This window comes from Barbatula barbatula (genome assembly GCF_947034865.1).
Source record: "Barbatula barbatula genome assembly, chromosome: 21".
Taxonomy (NCBI): Eukaryota; Metazoa; Chordata; class Actinopteri; order Cypriniformes; family Nemacheilidae; genus Barbatula; species Barbatula barbatula.
The window spans coordinates 1,182,797-1,202,728 of record NC_136784.1 but is presented as its reverse complement, the minus strand read 5'-3'; the positions used below and the strand labels follow the sequence as shown (position 1 = coordinate 1,202,728).

The following is a 19,932-nucleotide window of genomic DNA, read 5'->3' as shown; positions in this document are numbered from 1 at the left end:
AATGAATTGATAAACCATCCCATCATCTCTAGATACAGCACACATGTATTGAGCACACACAGACAGAAGAACTCTTCAAACCATCTCTTGATTCAATATTGAAGACTTCCCAAAGAGCATAGACGGAGTCCCTTACACAATAACACATCTTCCAGAAGAGACGAGGAGAGCGCGGCGGTCCATAATGAGAGTAGAGCTGTTATCCTCTCCATGAAATAAAGAAACAGCATCTCAAAGATAGATAGACTAACCCATGCAACCTGAATGCCCTCATATAACTACTTTACATTTACATTTCTAGGGTGTTGCACAAGTGTCTACAGCGTTTCACGGTCTGCTAGTAAAATTCAACATCTGATCAATAAGAAGACTAATAGCAGTTAAACCAATGCGGCATGGAGTAAACACTAAAGTTTTATATTTGTGGTCATGGGTTTACAAAAGCATCACTACCTCATAATGTTTATGGATGTTCTGTTGAACAAATGTTCCTCGTGGTGGCAGTAAAAAGTGAATATGGCTCAAATGTCTCTGCGTAAACTCGACAGGACCGATCAGAAGAAAGAGATGGTGTTTGACTGCCATCCAGTGGCGACCTCAGGATTGGGATTTTAAATGCCAAACACATTTCTTTGCGTGAGTCTGTCGCTGTTTTGATATACGCCGAATGAAAGATAGAAAGAAAAGACACGTTAAAAGAAACTCACGCAGCCCATTGTCGCGCTCAGCTGCGGCGGAAGTAGGATGTAGGATCCACACCTGAGGTCAAAATGTCTGTGACGTCATACAGTTAAAAACGACTCTTCATATAATTTACCGACCCATTAGCTGTGTGTCGCGTGAAGGCTTTAGATCACATCTCGTGTGTGTTTTGTAAGATGCTCATACTAAACCCAGAAATAAACGTTTATTTGTTGTAATTAAACTTTGCGGTTCTCTGGGCGCCGCCATCTTTGATATGTGTTTCAGGTGCTGCGCCGCGGTCACGTGTCCATCAGTGCTGTCGCGTGAATAACATTTTGACGGAGTCGTTAAAGTTTAGAGACTATTATTGTATTGGCTCCAGTTATTTACTTTCGTCATTTTGTGAACATCACTTTTTACACAAATGTATTTGGCCTAATACAATTGTGTATTTTCTATTTTTTTGTCTTAAACTTTTCACCTAAACGCGATCTGAAATAAGAAAAATGTTGCTTCGAACCGACATTTATTCACGAACTGTGCTATTGGCCAATAAACCTGACGTGACTCCTCCCCTTTCATTTGTATTTACATAGATTTCTTCTGGACACAGTAGTGTGAATAGTTTCCTTTATATTTCATACATACATTTTTTTTATACATAGTATATATAGTATAAACACTAAACTATATCATGAATGACACAGAGACTTTTTTAGTATACAGGAATGTCGTGCAATCAGGGACGATTCTAGGTTTTCAATATTAGGGGGGCCCATGAGGATATATATAGGATACATATACAGTATATACAGTATAAACAGTATACTATATATATATATATATATCATGAATGACACAGAGTTTGTTTTACACCTTGTACTCTGCTTATGAACTCTGCTGTCACTGTAAACTGAAGCATGCGCTAAAAAACGCATAATTACTCACAATATTTTAGGGGGGCTGAGCTAGAACTTCAGGGGGGCTTTAGCTTACGCCACTGTGTGCTATAAAGCTGTCGCTCACACTTAAGGTTTGTTTCTAGGTCAACATTTGGTAAGCAGATATGGTTAAATAAAAATCCTCTGGGCTTTCCCAGGGACTGAACCATGAATATCTGGTGTAATAACCAATCAAACACTCATGGTGACTGCAGCCTTGACCGGAAAACACCACTCAGAGTTTCGCAAGAAATTCAATTCACACCTTGATTCAAACTTTGAACCACACTGCAGTTTTATTAAAGATATTTCATTACCGTAATGTAAGAACCATATTCCCAAACCAAACACAGTATTTTAGGAATTAATAATCCTCTTTAAGATTCATTCTGCATTTTTTGTATTCTTTTGTAAGGTTGCATTTGTGGAGTGTGGACACAGCAGAGACTGAAAAAAGTTTACTGAAAAAAAGCTCAAAGAAATCTGCTGCTGATTCAAGAAGCAGTGAGGTTGTAGATGATGCATTTTTGCCTGGAAATGATGACACACCAGATCGTGAACACTAATGATTTAAACCAATAAATAAAGTTTCAAAATCACATATTATCTTGTGGAAAAATGCAGAACTGTAAGTAAGTCTCACCCAAAATGAAAGTATTTATAAAAAAATAAATGCAATTAACTTCATAGCCATGTGTGAGCCGAACAGTTAAAATCGTTTGTGATGTAAGGAATTTGTGACGTTCGTAGTCTATATTTAGTCATTTGAGTGTTTCTAAGAAATGTGAAAAGCGACTGACAAGAATTGTCAGGTGAAGAAAGTAACACACCCAAAGTTTCGGGGAATCCGTGCAAAAAACTCACATCACTATCTCAACACAATCTAAGAGACAGATCACACCTCCTGTGAAAGAAAAGGAAAGTTACAATCAATGCCGTTAAGCTTATTCTTAATAAAAAGGAAATGAGCTGTTTTCCAGTATGTATAACTCTTTTTGTACTTTATAATCACTCGAGTAAAATAAATCATACAAATATGTCCGATGTAAACACAAATACGCAAAAGACCTCAAATTGTCATTAAACTTAATACAAAAAGCACTTTCACACAACTTCTTTATAAGTGGTGGTACTTTTTCTTTTACATTTGATGGTGAAGTTCCATCAGGTCCAAAATTCAATTATTTTGGATTTTGGCGAAGGCCAAGGTTATGTAACATTCATTTAAGGAGATTTTGAGCGTGGTTGGGAGTGTCCACCAAAACTTTTACAAAAAAAAGAATCTCAATGGGCCTGAAGACTTTGTAATAATTAGAGATCAAACTAACATTTAACTGTAAATATGAATCATTATTTTTAATGCAGGGTTGTGTTATCAGAAGGTCTTTTCCATACATGAAAACCCAAGGCGTTGGCTGGCAATCTTGAGTAAACCCTTGCAGATAATATGTCCTCCGGGCCTTTATGATTCACCGTTCATCTCTTCCTCTTGCTGAAATAAATATAATCCTTACAACATCTCACACACCAGCCCCTCTTTCCCCACCCTCGGGGAATCCTCCGTTTCAGAAACTGGATTCCCCAAACTGGATTTTAACTGGACTTTTGTGGTCTTCAGAAGGATTTCAGACCCATCTAAGCCGCATCAAACGTGACATCACAAAAGGCATCTAGTACAAGACACTTACAGAAAGCAGAATTGAAATACATTTTGAAACATTTTAGCCAGCTATGTATTTAACACCTGCGGTACAAAAGTTCATTTCTTTGAACGAAGCATACATAAAATGTGTTACGAGAATTGAAAAACAGTCGAGGTGTGATTAAACCTTCTGTATGTAAATTACTAAAACGGCAAAGAGAATATTTAACAAACTAAAAAAAGCGAAACCTTAAAAGAACAACGCACAGATTGAAACATGTACTGTATTCATAAAAAACTTGCTATATACTTTTCTATTGCTCAGCACAGGACAAGCCGTATCAAATATCAAAAGCTACTTTCAGCTGAATTTAAGGTACCAAAAATGAAGAAAGCTTATTTCCATGTTAAAATCTCCCACTATTAGTCGGGGGGAAACAAGTAAAGAAAAAAATCACATTTATGAAAATCAGATATCCATCTTCCTAATGTGTAAATAATAAAATGGTGTGGGTTGAGAAGTGGAAACCCCTGATGCCTCAACTTTGTATAAAAACCACAAATACTTCAGACAACTGATCAGTAGTTTTCCTCAAGACGTCGTAAGATGTTTGTAAAGACGACGATGCTGTCAACTCTCAGTAAGTGGAAGGAAAGAAGGAAAGAAGGAAGTCTTACAGCTCTTGCGCAGCCAGACACTTTTTTTCATATTCTCTATTTCTCTGCAGACGTCCAGCTCTCCGTTCTCCTGCCAGTGTTCTTCTGTCTGCTGGATGCATCGCCTCTGAACGGCAGTATGGGCGAATTATCTGAAATATCTGGAGATGATGTTCAGGAGGTGAATGTGCGGGCTCTTCCAACTCCAACGGAAGAACAGAGATGGCACCTGATGGCCAGACAACTTCACAGAGACGTGAAATCCCTGCGAGACGAACAGGTGCTGTGAACCACAACTCAACCAGAGGCGTGATTTATATCCCATGTCTTACACTAACTCTGCGTGTTCTTGCAGTTTGACAGAGATTTCAGAGACGCAGCCAACATGACGTCTTTTGAGGGTGTAAGAATCAACACTCCAGTCCTCAAAGCATCCGACGGTTGTCTGTCTAGAAACTTCAGCACGGTGAGATCACGTTCCTTTTTTGATCTGTCAACACAATTGTTATTATACATTCAGGAATGTTTGTGGTCAAAGAATCGCCCTGTGTCATGTTAAACGAACGTGTATTTCAGGAAAGGTGTCTGAGGCGCGTTTACGGTGTTCTGATGTGGTATAAAGAGCATCTGAGTTACATCGAGAAGGAAAATCTGACCCAGACCCTGACCAACAATGTCAAATACGGGACGAAACGATTACTGGAGTCCATTTCTAGCAAGGTAAACATACCTGAAACATTTCACCGGTGCGCGCTCTCCAAGTGACCGCGGTTGTGAGCTTCATCATTTTTGGAAGTATCATACACCAAGATGTTGGTTTTAAGTTGATGAATATTTAGATCAACGATGGATAAAGTTTAAAAGCAGATGACAGTCAAGATTTATATAGCATTGTGTGTCACAAAAATGGATTCAATCTAGTAACAAAGAGGAAACAGAATTTGAATATGAGTGAAATACCAATTTATCCAGATGGCTATATATAATCCTCAGATTTTGAGATGATCAGCACTAGTTGATAACTGTTGTAAGCGTTACGTCACTCCTGATGGTTCCAAGGTTGATAGTTTTGTTGCATAATTCAAATCAAAACTTTATTAAAGTTCACCTGTGTTTACTAAAACCAAGCAACAGACCTGTTGGGTAAAAGTCAAGCTAGTTATTTCTGTGTTATTTTAGTGACATCCCGATACCTTTTAGGGTCACTGTGTGGACGACCATCCAAAAACTCTTTATGTAATTAACATTCAATTGCCATTTACCTCTAGGTCCAGCTAAAAGATGCTCCGGATGAAGACATCTCCAGAAGTTCTCTGCAGGCCAGGTCTGCCTGGACACGCAAGACCCTCGTGCACTCGATCTTATTCAATTTCACAAACGTGATGATCGATACATGCAGAGCGGTTCAATACATAAGCAAACGCAAAACTAGAGATGGTTCCCAGAGAAAGAAAACCAGCAACTGGATCTGACCAAGATGGACTTTCTATTTGACTTTTATATTTATTGACTCGGTATCAGATTTAAAATATTTAATTAAGGGCATGCTAACTTATTTATTTTTGGTGTTAACTTGTTGAATAACTCAAAATGGAATTTAAATTATTCTGATGAATATTTATATTATTTATGCATCTTTTTGGTTCGTGCGAATTATGTTTTTCATTTGTACACAAACAATGGAAATCTGCGCTGATAAGTTGGTTTTGCATGTATTGTTTCATTTATTGAGACAATTGAACTTGCACCGTTCAGACTGTTTTTGATGAATAAAAAAACAGTAAAAAAATTACATTTGGCTTTCATTCCTTCCTTATGACCATGGTTTGGACACAGGACAGCCCAGAAATCATAAACGACACATCAATAAAAGGGTGGACGGGACAGTATAATATTTACATCATCACAAAATCAGTATCCAAACAGTTCAGAGTTCATTGGAGAGATGATGTTGTGTCCTCAGACTGGACATGTGTTTATCTCAGAGTGTTCATCAAGAGCGTCTGGATGTGATGTCTAGCCGTCAGGTGCATCTTCATCCCCAAAGCAAACTGAAAGAAAAAGAAATGCTTCAGAACACCGACACCTTTGCTAACTTGAATAAAACGCAAAATCAAATTCACACACTTACCTCAAGACTGTGGGTTCAGGCATTCCTGGATCAGCTCCCCGTTTGAATCCTGAAAAATAATAAAAGATTTGATATCTGAACATTTTCCGATCTTTAATTAATAGCGCTGCCTATGCAAATATGTTTAATAAAGCTTTTAGAGTATGTGATCAGGATCATCCTTTAGATCGGTGTTGCAACACAGTTCACCACTGGATTCCTCATTCTCAAAAACTTTAATAATGAGACTGACATCATGAATCACATCCGCCTGCATCCGTTGGTATCGCCGAGATGCAGACGACAGTCGAGAGACAGAAAAGTCCCGGGTTGCAGGGCAAACATAGGAAGTGACAGCGGGCACGAGATGAATGAAACTGATGCAATTCTTCCTCTTTTCCACTAAACGCTGACTGTACTCATCAGCAAGAGCATCAACGAACCATCTCAAAGAATTTTGGACGTCATAGATGATTCATCTCCGATTTAAAAAGATTTATTGTGCAACACACATACGCAATTCTGCTCTCACGTGCTACGTGATTTTACTTTTAACCCCTTTTGTTGGATGTTTTTTTACTATGATTTTGTTCAATCAACACAATGAAGATGCATCTACAAGATCAACCAAAAACTAACCCAACTAATATACCAGCAAATTACTTTGATTTCTTCGGATTAAACTGCCCTTCACAAACGCTTACATCAGTGCTAGTGTAAGGCTTTCCCCTCTGAACGGATGCACAAAAAATGTCCACTTCCTTTTACATCTCATTTGTTTCAAAACTCACCAACTCAGTCAAAAATACACCGGGCAGGCAAATTTCTGTAAAACGTCCAGAAACACACAAGTTCCTAAATCCTATAATACATTCTCATTTTACAGAGATTTCTTTAAGTGTTTACTAGGGGTGTGACGACACCTCGTGGCACGGTATATTGGGAGATCTGATGTGTCTCGCATGAACACATTATCCTCACGCAACTGGCACGATGGAGTGCAGCGCTCGAAACTGCAACTATTTTAGTCGCATGTGCTCTCTAAAATGAACCCATGCGAGCACAAAATATATTGTTGTGGTGCAACCTGTCCTCATTACTGTACAGAACACGCTAACGACTGCACGAAGTATGTGAGTGATGACCCGACCATTCATAAAGACAACGTGATTTACCATCCCACTGTTTCTCTATGTAAATGCGCTAGACGTTGACACGCATCCACAGCGCCTCTCGCATAAGCACTAGTTTCCTGCGGTCTGCGCAGCAGCTGAGCTGAATCTAACACAAGTACAGTATAGCAATTGCAAGTTCACATTACGTAAAATACATGCACGGGCAAACCTCTGCAAAACGGATCATCTGTCTCTTACATATGTGTAATGTTTGCATAAAACATGATGTGTTTATATAGTTTTAACTGTTTCTCTGAAGGATATGAGGGTTCAGTCAGTGGAGGAAGGAGGATTGACAGCTCTGCTAACACTAACAGTCGAGCACTATGTAAAAGCATATAGAGAAAACAGCTCTTTACTAAAAGCTGCACCTGTTAAGAAAAAGACAAAGATTATATCTTGTGCATTTACGACAAAAATGTTTGCAGTATTTGCATATTGTTAATTACTGAATAATATAATTCATTAAAATAGAAGTTTTGTGAGTTTCATTACGTACAAGTTGATTTTAAAACGCCTACATTTTTTTTGTGGTAAGGTGATTAAAACACAATTCTTTCCTATATATTTCATTTATAAAGTCTTAAAATCCAGTCTCATCTCGTGAGAAGCGTTTCGTCACACACCAAATGTTTACGCTTTGCACGTATAAATTTGATCAGGGTATTTGTTTATGTGCAGTACGAGTTACAGTAACACTTCAGTATAATGACACTGACTTGAACTCTGGTGTAAAATCACTATCAACTTAAGATCATCAGATGCATTGACGGAACATTACGGTTTAGTGTCAGTGCGACAGGAAGTGATGCGGGATCTGTTCACACACAACATGAATGACTCATACCACACGTCACTAAACAGTAACGGTCACCTGACCTTCCGATGTAAAACGCACTTAGTAATGACTAACAGGATAAACTAAACACTGCAGTATTTGATCTCATTAATACATCTCAAATTTAAAACTCTTTCAAAATAAAACACGACAACTGGATCTGGACACCAGCATAAAAAAATCAATAAAAGAGAAAAAGGACTTAAGATGATCCAATAGTTATTAAAATATAAAAAATTAGTGTACACTACAAACAAAAGCTTATGTTCTTGAGTGAATAGTTTTTCTTGACCTTGCAAAGCTTTCAATCTAAAGAAAAATGCTTCCATGTCTGAAATGAGTTTTGTAACCGTTAGACTAAAACAAAGTGTGGCAGATTTTATTTATAACATTTTTGGACTGAATGATATAAAAATCAGTCAATAAGAACCCAGAATAGATGTGAAATCTAGTGATGGAAGCCCGTATCGAATTGGTGCTTCAAAGCACGTATCAAACTGGCACGTGATTTTTAGCAAACGCTTCGAAACGTTTCCAAACTCAACGACATTTCGCCACTAGGGGGTGTTGATCTGAAAGTAAACTCATAAACCAGTGTCTATAACTGATTCAACTGTAAATAAAATAACCACGTTTGTAGTGATCTATGGACAGTGATCATCTCGAGATAATTCATGTTTTAATTCATGGGCGAGTGTGTCTGATCCTCCAATAGTTCCAGAGTTTATGTGCTAAGTATGAGAAAGCTCGACCCCCTTTGGTGGCAAAAGAAAAGATTCAAGGCCAACCAGGTTACGTTATATATAATAGAAGTATTAGTTATCAAAAGAAAAGATATAAAAGCTAATTGTGTAGGCTTGATACAAGGACATTTACGCAGCCTCAACAAATGACAATCGATCAGCGGAAGTAAGTAAAATAAAGTAAAGAGCCAGTGTTTGTGCAAATGTTCCAATGTGCACACCAGCTCCATGTTATTAAAAGATTGTGTCCACACAGCTGCGACAGGGAAACATGAGAAAATTTATATTAGAAAGTCACCCAAACAAATATAATACAAAAGGCACTGGATGGCAGGGCATTTATCAATATTATATTATTCTGTTATTATTCCAGTGCCACCATTTCATTACAAGTTTATAATTAGGCTATAGGGCTAATTTGAGCGAGTTTATGATCATCATATTTATATTCAGCATGTTTTTGAGGAAACGTTCTGTACGCCAGTGTCTGCAGCCGTCTCTCTCACTTCTTCATGCGCAGGTGCTGCAGATGCGTGTTTTAAAAGCGATCGAGTTTATTTAAGCGCTTGTATTGGTATTTCTGTGTTGATCATTTTGATTCAAAAATGCGAACATTTTAAACTTCATTTAGAAGCAGACGACGCCATTCTCTCATCTCGCATTCAATTTTGGTGCTTGCGAGTCGGGACTTGCATTCCTGCTTGATATAGCTAAATAAGAATAATATATTTTTACTTGATGACTTAACGTTACGAAAATAACTCTTACCCCTTGTTTACACAGCCAATGTATTTAACCTTTCTTATACATGCACGAAGTTTAAAACAAAAAGGACATACGCTAATAAAAAATAAATAAACGTGAACATTGGGGTTGCTTGCCACACACACAAAATAATTCCCCCATACTGTATGTTTAATGGACTGTACCTCTGCCTTGCATGGGAAGCTGATCTTTTCACCAGAAGCCCTTGAACATATAGTACGTAAAAACACTAAATTATGATAATCAACGAGTAATGTGTTTATAGTTCATATATGCATTCCTTTAACTTTCACCAGAAAAAAAATCTAAATACAAAAAGTGCGGTGATGACCTTAACACTGCGGTCTGCATCTCATTACTGCGGTGATGCGGTTATCGTCACAGCCCTACTTGTGAGGTTTCTGATGGCAAATCATAACACTTCTCAATGTTGAAACACGTGAACTCCTATCATCTTCATTTATTGGATGGGCATAGGAGTAGCCATAGCATATGCTGTTCTTACGAATACTACGTCGATAAAGAAAAAAAACATAATAAACACAATTTTAAATTACTCCTAGAGTAATGTAAAGACTTACGGCTGAATTACACTACAAGACTTTTGCTCAGATTTTCAGTCCCGACATGTTGCAGCAAGTCTGTGCCAGTCTGCAGATTTGTTCAGTTAGTGTGTTTCTATCTGCAACCTTCAACAAGTCGGCATTAAAAAATGATTAAAAATTCTGTTCAGATTTAAAAGTCTTGCAGTGTATACAAACCAAGATTCGAACCCTCTTCGTGTTGGTTTTCATTTATACTTCTGACCACTAGGCGTCAGACTACACGCACTTGTTGCTTGTAGCCGAAGAAGAAGCAGCTCGTTTGAGAAGCATTAGCAGCGATAGCGGCAAGTAAACAGTCACTTTTGTTGCAGCTTGAAATTATAAATACAGAAAAACAAATTGACTTCGACAATTTATTCGGTAAACATTTAACCTGAGGGAGGGGTTCAAACAGACCAATCACAGCGCTTGAGGACCGCGTTGCGTTGACGCGTTGTTGCATTTTAGGAGAAGTGCGCGTCAGGCTACGGCGTAGGTCCTCCGCACGAGTCTAAATTGGTCTTAAATCGATGTTATACAAGACAAACAAACTGCTCGATCAATAACAAGAGAACCTTTCTGAAACCTCTACATAAAAAGTGATTTGATTGATTTATTGTTACGATAATATCCAGAGCTTCATTTGTGTAATTCCATAAATTCGATGTTATTCTACAATTTGGAGAAAAACATTTGTGATCGTTCATAGCTATGCCTACAAGTTACCCCAATGACGCTAAAGTCATATTGGCGGTTGCTATGCGGTTGCTAGGGTTCTATGAGGTTTTAGCGTCTTTAATCTAAACATTAGCAATAATAATAGATGCTCGCCTGGGCAACTTGTTATAACCAAAAGTCTCGTACAGCCGTAAATAGGACAAACAATGGATATTGTGTCATGTTTCTGAAGGCAGCACGTGCAGGTGAATACTGACCCAGATAAAGGATCGTCGGAATGAAACCCCATCGGATGACGAACTGACCGCATTGAAACACCTGCTGCAGCCGCTGCTTCGTCTCTTTACTCAGTTTCGTCATCATTTAATTCGGATTTATTTGCAGGATTCGCTCCGGATCGGACGTGCAACTGTGAAGGACACGGAAGAGATGCCGTACAGCGTAATCGGGAGTGTGCCGGAAAGTGCGGTGAGCTGACGTTCCTTTTTGCGACAGCGGTGAAAAGGCTCCACAGCGACACGCGATGGACTTGTGAGGAACATCATGACACTGCGTGGAGAATTAACAGAAATATTTACATTTCAATGAATTAAAGTAAAACTTGTGGTGTTATGTCATATTTATATATATTTTTTATTATATATACATATTTCTTTGATATTCTGATATTTATTATTTGTATGTTTATTTTTTGCTGATAAAGTAGAAAAAGTGAACTTGATATGCGAGGCAAAGACTTTATAAAACTCAACTTTTCATTTCAAACTTGGAAAATTTTATTTTCTAAAATACACCTTCTACACTGGTTTACAACTATTCGGGGGACGTTTGGCATACAAAAAGCATCTTGAAATGGAAATCTTTATTTTCTCAGACTGTATTTTCTGAAGAAAGGCATAAACCTTACAATAAGAATTCACAATAAAATGTTCACATTGCAGAAACAATCTGAATACAGACAAAACCACCATTTTTGTTGTTCCACTTCAAATATAACCAAAACAAGAAAATGCATGTTTCCAAAAATAAGCGATAAAACAGAAGAGACAGTGTTGTTTAGAAACGCTGTACTAATACAAGATGGCAAAATCAATACGAGTCAAATGGCTCTGAACTCTTCATTGTAAAGAAGGATTACAGTCGTATCATCACACTGTTTAATGGGTCTCTCATCGGTGTTGTGCTTTTTTTTGAAGCATGACATCAGTTTGACACATGAGCATCTGGTTAACTAGCTTACTACCGGTTATCAAATATTGGAAAACACAAATACTCAACCATCTCTGGGTCAATGAAACATCTAGTATGGCCTTAGGAATTCTTACATGCTGCAAATCAAACAATATTGCTTTTGAGATACAGAATGAATAAAAACATAATCACAACTACTTTCATTTGAAATCTAGATTCACCAGATTCAGTTCGGTTCAGCTTTTGTGATTAGGTATTCAGATTTCCACAGAAATGTGCAGTGATGGCTTTAGTTCAAACCCAGTGAATGCTGGGAAACGAAGGGAGAAAGTTTGAGCTGCAAACACACAAATACACACACACTCAGATTATCATATTACCACATTTAATATGTCTAAAAAGGAGCATTTGATCATAATTTGTAAATCATTTCCCAAGCATGCAATTTCCCAAACACACATAGATACAGTATTAAAAATCCACAGCACAGCTCATTTCCAAACTTTCACACACGTGTAAACTTTCATACCGACAGAAACACCATGTTGACTTCATGGGCACCTTGAAGAACACACCGGACAATAAAAACACTTGAAAAATACATCACTTTGGTAATCATACACGACTGACCAAACCGTAGGGAAAAAAAGACTTCATTTTAAGGTGCTGTAGTTTTGTGCCACAAAGGGGCAGAAGTGCCAAGTTCTGGATTCCCCCCTTACTCGCATTTCTTGGACGACAGAGGCCTTTCATATCTAGTGTGGAAACAAGTACGATCTGTCCTTTGTAGAGTGGAACACAGCTTATGGGGCAGGGCTGAGAGGTCACAGGTCAGAGGTCGCATGGATGCTAATGGTGGGCGAACGCTGCCGATGGGCGGGGCTCAGGTGTTCTGAATAGGTCAAGCCCTCCTCTTGGAGGAGGCCCTCTGAGACATTGTTCGAGGTGGGACTCTGAGCACGGCTGGACGGCTGGTTGCCGGCGGTGACGCCCAGCGCGTTACTGACCTGCTCGAAAGAGCGCGAGAAGACGGCACTGGCGGTGCGCGACAGGCTGAGCGAGCCGCTCTTGGGCACCGATTGGCTAGCCGTCAGCGTCAGTCGCTTGAGTGACAGGAGCTCGAGGTTTTCGCTCATCGCCCGTATGGCGGCCTGCTTGCGAGAGAGCGGATCCAGGCTTGTGGCGGACTCCTTGTCCTTCTCCTTTTCTTTGCTGGATCTGCCTGTCAGGCGACGCAGACCTTTTCCAGCTAGCTTTCCAACTCCACCGCTAGCCGTCGCTCCAGTACCGCTGCTGTTGCTGACGACTATCGTCGGTGGGCTGCTCTGTCCGCCGGATGCCTGAGTACAAATGCCCTCGTCCACCTCCGCGATCCCCGTCAGCTCGTCCGGGGAACCCAAATCCACTGCGTCTGTGAGCGAGAGAGAAAATGAATGACAACATGAAAGCCACACATATTTATCTGATGACACTCTGGAACATGTGAGAATCGAACTATTGATACGCTGATCTAATAAAGGACATTGTTAGAATAAAGAGCGAAAAATAAAATTAAAAGTTAAGAGAAAACACAACACAGGGGTGGCTGTGAGGATCTCACTGTATAACAGAATCACTCTCTTTAGAAAGATAATAAATGGCAGGTGTTCAAGAGCTTCAGCAAGAGGTGTTGGCTTATAATTGGAAAAGAGGAAAATGTACAAAACATCAAAACAAACAAGAATACAGAGACAATGCCTGGAGATCAGACTGAACGACAAAAAAAATGACAGACAGAAGATAAGACAAGCTCGGTCACGATCAAAGAGAAAACAGATTGGCAGGCAGATCAGTCTAAATTAGAAAGCAGAATGTTGTGAACATGATAACGGTGTAATTTGTAAAAGCAGACAGTATCAATGCTTTTTATCAGTCACAGCTATTATCTTCTATATAAGTTTTCAGCTCATATTTTCATGAAATATTCGCTTGTGATCTGATGATTATATCAGACTCATCACAGCTGCCAATCTGTCTCATTTCTCGAGCATCGACAAGGAGGCGGTCTCCCTTGGCAACCCAGTGGATAAGTGTTGGGAAAGGTTCATGAATCCTGCTTCTCTGAAAGCAGCAACATAAAGCAGGATTAAGATCAGAGTATTTCTAGGTTAGTTTGAGAGTTTAAACGGTTTGATGCAAACACAGATGTGCAGAGGCAGGATCACAACTAAGGAAGAATGAGACGGAATATGACGGCCTTAAACTAACAAGGCAAAATGTTATGCGCTTTGTTTTCAAAGCCATTTTCAGAAAGTCCAAGACGTGAAAAAGGAGAATTAATATTATTAAAAACCTGCTATGCCCCACACAAAATACCTCTGGGCCCAAGGGGAGAGGGAGGGGCGTGAACCGAGGGGGTGGGAGGGGTTCTAGAACTGAACCCGCCCCGCGGAGGGCGTCCCGTCTTCTAGGTGCCTCCGCACAGACTTCTGCCTCCTGACTTCTTGACCTCTAGGGTCGACCCCCACCTCTGTGGAGCCCCCTAGCGCCTCCCCCTCCATCCTGCTGCGAAGGGCCTCTCCGTTGACCAAGCGCTCTCCGCTGACCCCCGTTACATTAATCTCAGGGATGGATCCCGTCGGGCAGGAGTCAGGGGAGTCTATGGTCTCCTCCTGTGACTCTACACACACACACACACACACACACACATGGATACATGCATGATGGTTGATGAGAGACCAAAATAAAATATGATACATTTCAAGACCAACGTCAATAAATAATAAATGGATGAAAATGGACAAAGACGCTGAAACAAAACCACCGATGAGCAGTGCATCACATTAACATGGCCATGATCACTGACGTAACACCAGTAATTACTGCGTTTGCTGCTTAATTGTGGCTCACTAGCAGAAAACCCTCCATTACTAACAGTACTTAGTCAGCTGCTCTCTGATATCGACTATTAAGTGTCACATATAAGTGAGCGACGGAAAATCCAAAGTGCAGAAAGCGTGATATTTTTAATGAAGTTAACACACAACATCCCGGAAGCATCTCTCTTTCTATGGCCTGTCGAAATCGGTGTGATGTTTCAGGAAGTGCGAGTCGCATAGCAACAATAAGCGCGAGCTCTCATCGTCCACAGCTGAGGGCCGCTCACCGTGACGTTTCCAGCGGTGTCCTCGGATGGACTGGCTGGTGACGGCGTTCCGTGAGATCCGGGAGGCTGTGGGCGTGATTTCCATCTGGATTGACCGAGTTCCTTCTTTATTAGACTTCAGAGTAACACCGTGAAGAGAAGACTTGATGGCATTTCCCACCTAAAAATCGACAATAAAAGACTGAAACTCCACCATATAACCGATGTCTATAACTCAAGTGTTCCTATAACAATGGCGTTGTTACAGGATCAGAGAATTTGTTTCAGAATTGTTTGTAATCTGCAGAGCTTTGGCAGGATTTCTGTCATCTTTGCCCACGCGTGAGGGATCTGAAACCCACCAGCAGAGCTTCTGGGAAGAGATCCAGTTGTGCCCGGTACAGAACATCATCCAGAGCTTTAGACGCCAGCTCCACTTCGCCATTACACCTGCACATGACAGACACGTGTCACTTCACATCAAACATCATATCATCACATGATGGAGGACAAGACGTTCAGTAAATAAACTACTTTATTATATACTGTTAAAAACTCTCATTTAAAAAAACTTCAGCATAAAGGCTTGGAACTAGAGACGATGAAGAAATAATGGCTGAATATTTATTTTTGGTTAAACTGGTCCTTAAGCAAACAGAACTGCTCCGACTGGTTTCATTTAAGCGCAGTCATGTCGGAGAACACAAATCACAGTTTGAATGCAGACAGAAGGGGTGTGGACAAGTGTCGCTGACTTGTAAACAAAGGCAAAGGTGAAAGCGTCCGTTTGGAATCACTCACAAAGAGAAATGAATGCCTGTGATCAGCTGCACCAGGAACTCAGACGTCACCATCAGACGAGAGCTGATGCCTTTATAACGCCGCATCTGTTGCCGTGGATACCCGCAGATGGAGACCCTGAAACAAAAACACAGGAGATGCTATGGACACGTCTTAGAGAAGCGGTTGGGGTAGTGTTGCACAGTAACATGTGTACTTCATTGTGGTGTCCATCTTCATTTTAAATTAAACAAAAGAGTAAAAAGCAAAAAAGGGGTTAACCTTTAACCAAATCTTCATTTACATTCAGCATTTATTCATTGATCAGAGGTCCTATACGAAGCGACTTGAAGCATCGGGGAGCATTGAACATTTTCAACATCTAAAGAATGAATGAATTTATTTCTTTAAGCTGCATTTTAAATCCATCAGTGCTCCATGTTTCTGCGATCGGACCTTTGACCGGCTCCATCTGCTAACAGTGGAAGCGTTCTTTGCTCGCTCTTCTGTAAACATCAGCTGATTGGTTAGGTAATCGGTCACTAGCTGAATGATGCAGCTTAAATCATTGTGGGAAAAGACCAATCGCGGGTCTCGGTCTCTCTCAGGTTCAGTGTATAAGCGGATCAGGGTGATTGGAGGTGGAGGGGATCATGGGGGATTTGAGATGAAGAGAAGCATTACTGTATCTACACAGGCACATGTGACAAAACCAGTTGATGAAGGAGAGAAAGTCTGGGCTTTTTAGGTTTATAATCAAACAGTCCTGATTCCAACTTTGTGCTTTGTGTTTTTCGTCTCATAAAATAAGTAATAACAGACAAGAGCACAATATATTTTTTGTTATCACACAAGTTACTTCAACAGAATACCACGGTACATGTTCATAAAAACATGTCAACATATTGGTGTTTTTATTTTATTGGTGTGTTTAAATGACAAACCTGGAGCTGAGCTGACACAGGGATTGAAGAGATGAAGTGCTCATGTAGCTAAGAGCAGCGTTATAACACAACATCAAAAACGTCAGAACCTCGAACCTGAAAACAACCATCACATGACATCATCACAAACTATACCTACATAAATGTCACAGGAAGTACTGTACAGTCAGCGCTCATTCGCTGATTAAAAATTAATGTCTTAAGTAAAAGCAGCGGGCGCAGAATAAATATTTGATATGCCACGCACCTGTTCTGCGCTGTAAACGTCTCTCTCTGGAGGTGAGGGCCGCTGTAAACAACTCGACTCAAGCCGTGATTGGCTAAGGCTCCTTCCGTCAGGGCCAGAGAGCCAATGGAAGAGGGCTAAGGGGTCAGAGAGATGGAGCTTATTAGAACGCTAACACGTGACACAGACTCGATCGGGAGGATGTTTGACGGACTGACCTCATGGTACAATGATGGTTTAGATAAGGAGGGGATGGTAAACGACAACACTTTAGTCTGCCCATCTTTATCAACGATTTCCTGAGAGAAAGAGAGAGATGATAGTTTGAAATCTATCACACAGAAAATGCACAAATATAGAAATATAAACCATCATAATACCCAGCAGCTCCCGAATAAAGCTGGAAATTTTAATCATTTTACTAATAGAAGGTAATAAACACAAATTTGAGAAGTGTAATTGTATACGGAGACTGTAAACGCCTCCTGCGTTTGCTCAAGTGGATGTTAAAGATGACGCATTGCAAAACTGTTCTGGTAAAACTTGATTCAGGAATGCTTCAGATGTGAAGCAGGTTAGAAAGTTCACATTGAATAGTAAAGCCAGTGTCTGTGTGTGGATCTGTAAAAACAGGCCGCCCACAGCCCTGCTGTCAACCCAAGGCGATAATGTCACGATGATTAAACGCTCCCTGACACCCGGATGGCATTTGATTGACAGATGACCTACTCCATTATTTAGGACGACCGTGGTGTTAAATCATGAAAGACCCCCAACATGAACATCCACCCGGGCTTTACCTTTCACATCCTGATTGAGAATTTCACATTCAACATCAGAGCATGTTTATGTGCAGTATGAGAATAGAAAGACGCTGACCAGGTTATAGATGCCGAGCAGAAGAGCTTCTATGCACCCGCTGCAGTGAGGGTCTCGCCCGGCGGTGACGGACAGGTAACTCCACACCAGCTCTGGGAGAAACTGCAGTGTAAAACGCTGAAGACGCGGCTCGCCGCTGCGGTAGAACTCGAAGAGCTGATGACACACGGGCTCCAATAACTGAAAGAGAAATAAAACAGACATGATTTCTCAAATCATCATTTACTGAACCAAAGCAGTCATGCTTCATACAAAAATTATGGACAGGAACCTGGCGTAAAAACACACACCAAACATGCGTTCAGGGCTTAACAGGACATATTTCAGCAATACAGGGCAGGATTTGATTGGTTCCCCATGGATGGGTTGTGGGATTATTGGTGGATATAATTTTTTGCCGCCGATTACATCAGCGGAGGAGAGAAGATGTTTCAGTGGAAGGTTATTACATTTTGATGAAAGATTACGAAGACCCCTTTTGTTTTCTTTAGAGCAATGCGAACAGAATCGTGCGCAATAAAGAGAAAAATGCTCAAGAAAGTATACAGAGAGCTTAGAGATAAAACCAGCCACAGTATTTTCATATATCGGACTCGCTGTATGACTGTGAGAAATCCAAAGCTTATTACATTTCTGAGACAGGTGTGACAATTGCTTTGAAATGAAACCCCATAATGCACCTCTCCACAGAGCCACACACACCTTGTTAAATAAAGTCTTTAAAATAAAGAGATTTTCCTACAATGATGTCATTATCAGGTCTCTTTCTTGAGAGAATCTGACAGTTCTGCCTGAAGCAAACACACCCGGTCTGCTGAAAAACACAGCTGTCATTCATTCTCAATGTCATGACAACTGATGTTGTGATATTGAAAGCAGGACAACTGCTCTTTAAATAACTTGCATATACTCAGATAAAAGACCTCCGTGATATTGAGTTTCAAAGAATAATCTGAACTGTGTGATTTTCAACCTAACGGCCTGGAAACACAAGTCCGATCTGTACGGTTATATTTAAACATATATTGTGAATGTGATTTGAGTGGAGGATTATTGATAATAGACACGGATAAGATTATGCTGTGAATAATTCGCACAATTATTGAATGTTTGTTGTTTTTGGACTAATGAAGACTTTCTTTTAGGAGTAAAGACAGGCCAACTCACGTCGCTGTAATTTTCCCGTATAACCTTGTAGAGCGCTGGGACCAGAGAGCCTTTCTCCTTCAGAGAGCTGGCATAGCTGGAGACAGATGATTCTGGAAGAGTCTACAGAAGAGAAAATACTCATGAAATAACTGAAGATTAAAACATTTCATGAAGACAATGAGCACATCACATACCTTAAACTCAGACAGCCACTCCTCCGCTACACCCTGATCCATGCCCAACATCTTCCTTCATCTGGTACAAGGAGATTTTAACCTGAAACGCATATAACAAACAAACATCAGACAAAATCTCAAATAAATGTGTCCTACGGTGTGACAGCAAAAATTAAACAATGAAACAAACCAAGAATATTTATACTATCAGCTAAATATAAATATTAAAGTCCCAGTGAAAGTAAAAATTACAAAGCCTATTTTTTCATGAAATATTGCAGTGTTTATTGTAAATAGTTTATCGATGTGGGTCATTCTCTTTAAAAAATTGTGTTCCCTCATAATCTGTAGTTGAAATCTGAAAATGCACTTCCTCCCATTTTAAATGAAGTATGTTAGATTGCTTGGGCGGAGCATCAGTTAACACCTCCCCGTCTGCTGCCAGTGACATTTGGAAATGCAACGACTGTTTTTATACATCCAATCAAATATCAAATAAATAAAGCAGAGAACATTAGGGCACGTCCTTTTTAATGTGTTTCTCGTGACTAAATTATGTGTTTATCAATGCTCACGTATAAGATGTTGTCAAAGAGCATACGGGTCACATGACCATAAAACATGGCGGACGCAGTATGTCCGAATG

At 40.0% G+C, this 19,932-nt stretch overlaps 3 protein-coding genes across 7 annotated transcripts in view; 1 reads left to right on the top strand and 2 right to left on the bottom strand.

Moving 5' to 3' along the window:
* Positions 1-4,001: 4,001 nt before the first annotated feature.
* On the top strand, positions 4,002-5,692 carry il6 (interleukin 6 (interferon, beta 2)). Its single transcript, XM_079484713.1, has 4 exons — positions 4,002-4,204; positions 4,280-4,390; positions 4,501-4,644; positions 5,193-5,692. Exons 1-4 carry the CDS (start codon positions 4,064-4,066, stop codon positions 5,394-5,396), a joined length of 600 nt encoding a protein of 199 aa, XP_079340839.1. The 5' UTR covers positions 4,002-4,063; the 3' UTR covers positions 5,397-5,692.
* On the bottom strand, positions 5,627-11,277 carry tomm7 (translocase of outer mitochondrial membrane 7 homolog (yeast)). Its single transcript, XM_079484714.1, has 3 exons — positions 11,075-11,277; positions 6,056-6,104; positions 5,627-5,975 (listed from the first exon to the last, which is right to left on the bottom strand). Exons 1-3 carry the CDS (start codon positions 11,178-11,180, stop codon positions 5,960-5,962), a joined length of 171 nt encoding a protein of 56 aa, XP_079340840.1. The 5' UTR covers positions 11,181-11,277; the 3' UTR covers positions 5,627-5,959.
* A 302-nt stretch (positions 11,278-11,579) lies between these two features.
* hycc1 (hyccin PI4KA lipid kinase complex subunit 1) overlaps positions 11,580-19,932 on the bottom strand; it is a 22,092-nt gene continuing 13,739 nt past the window's right edge. For 2 of the 5 annotated variants that reach the window (XR_013788148.1, XR_013788150.1), the window contains exons 2-12: positions 19,305-19,386; positions 19,129-19,230; positions 17,962-18,141; positions 17,301-17,381; positions 17,104-17,219; positions 16,857-16,952; positions 15,934-16,050; positions 15,495-15,582; positions 15,154-15,313; positions 14,364-14,667; positions 13,287-13,419 (exon numbers count right to left, since the gene is read on the bottom strand). Coding sequence is in view for 2 of the 5 variants with exons in the window: in XM_079484702.1 (XP_079340828.1) it covers positions 12,833-13,419; positions 15,154-15,313; positions 15,495-15,582; positions 15,934-16,050; positions 16,857-16,952; positions 17,104-17,219; positions 17,301-17,381; positions 17,962-18,141; positions 19,129-19,230; positions 19,305-19,355 (1,578 nt within the window). In the remaining 3 variants the exon portion in view is untranslated. Of the gene's footprint in view, positions 13,420-14,292; positions 14,668-15,153; positions 15,314-15,494; positions 15,583-15,933; positions 16,051-16,856; positions 16,953-17,103; positions 17,220-17,300; positions 17,382-17,961; positions 18,142-19,128; positions 19,231-19,304; positions 19,387-19,932 lie in introns of those variants that run through there. The other 3 variants (XR_013788149.1, XM_079484702.1, XM_079484701.1) reach the window with 3 other exon arrangements.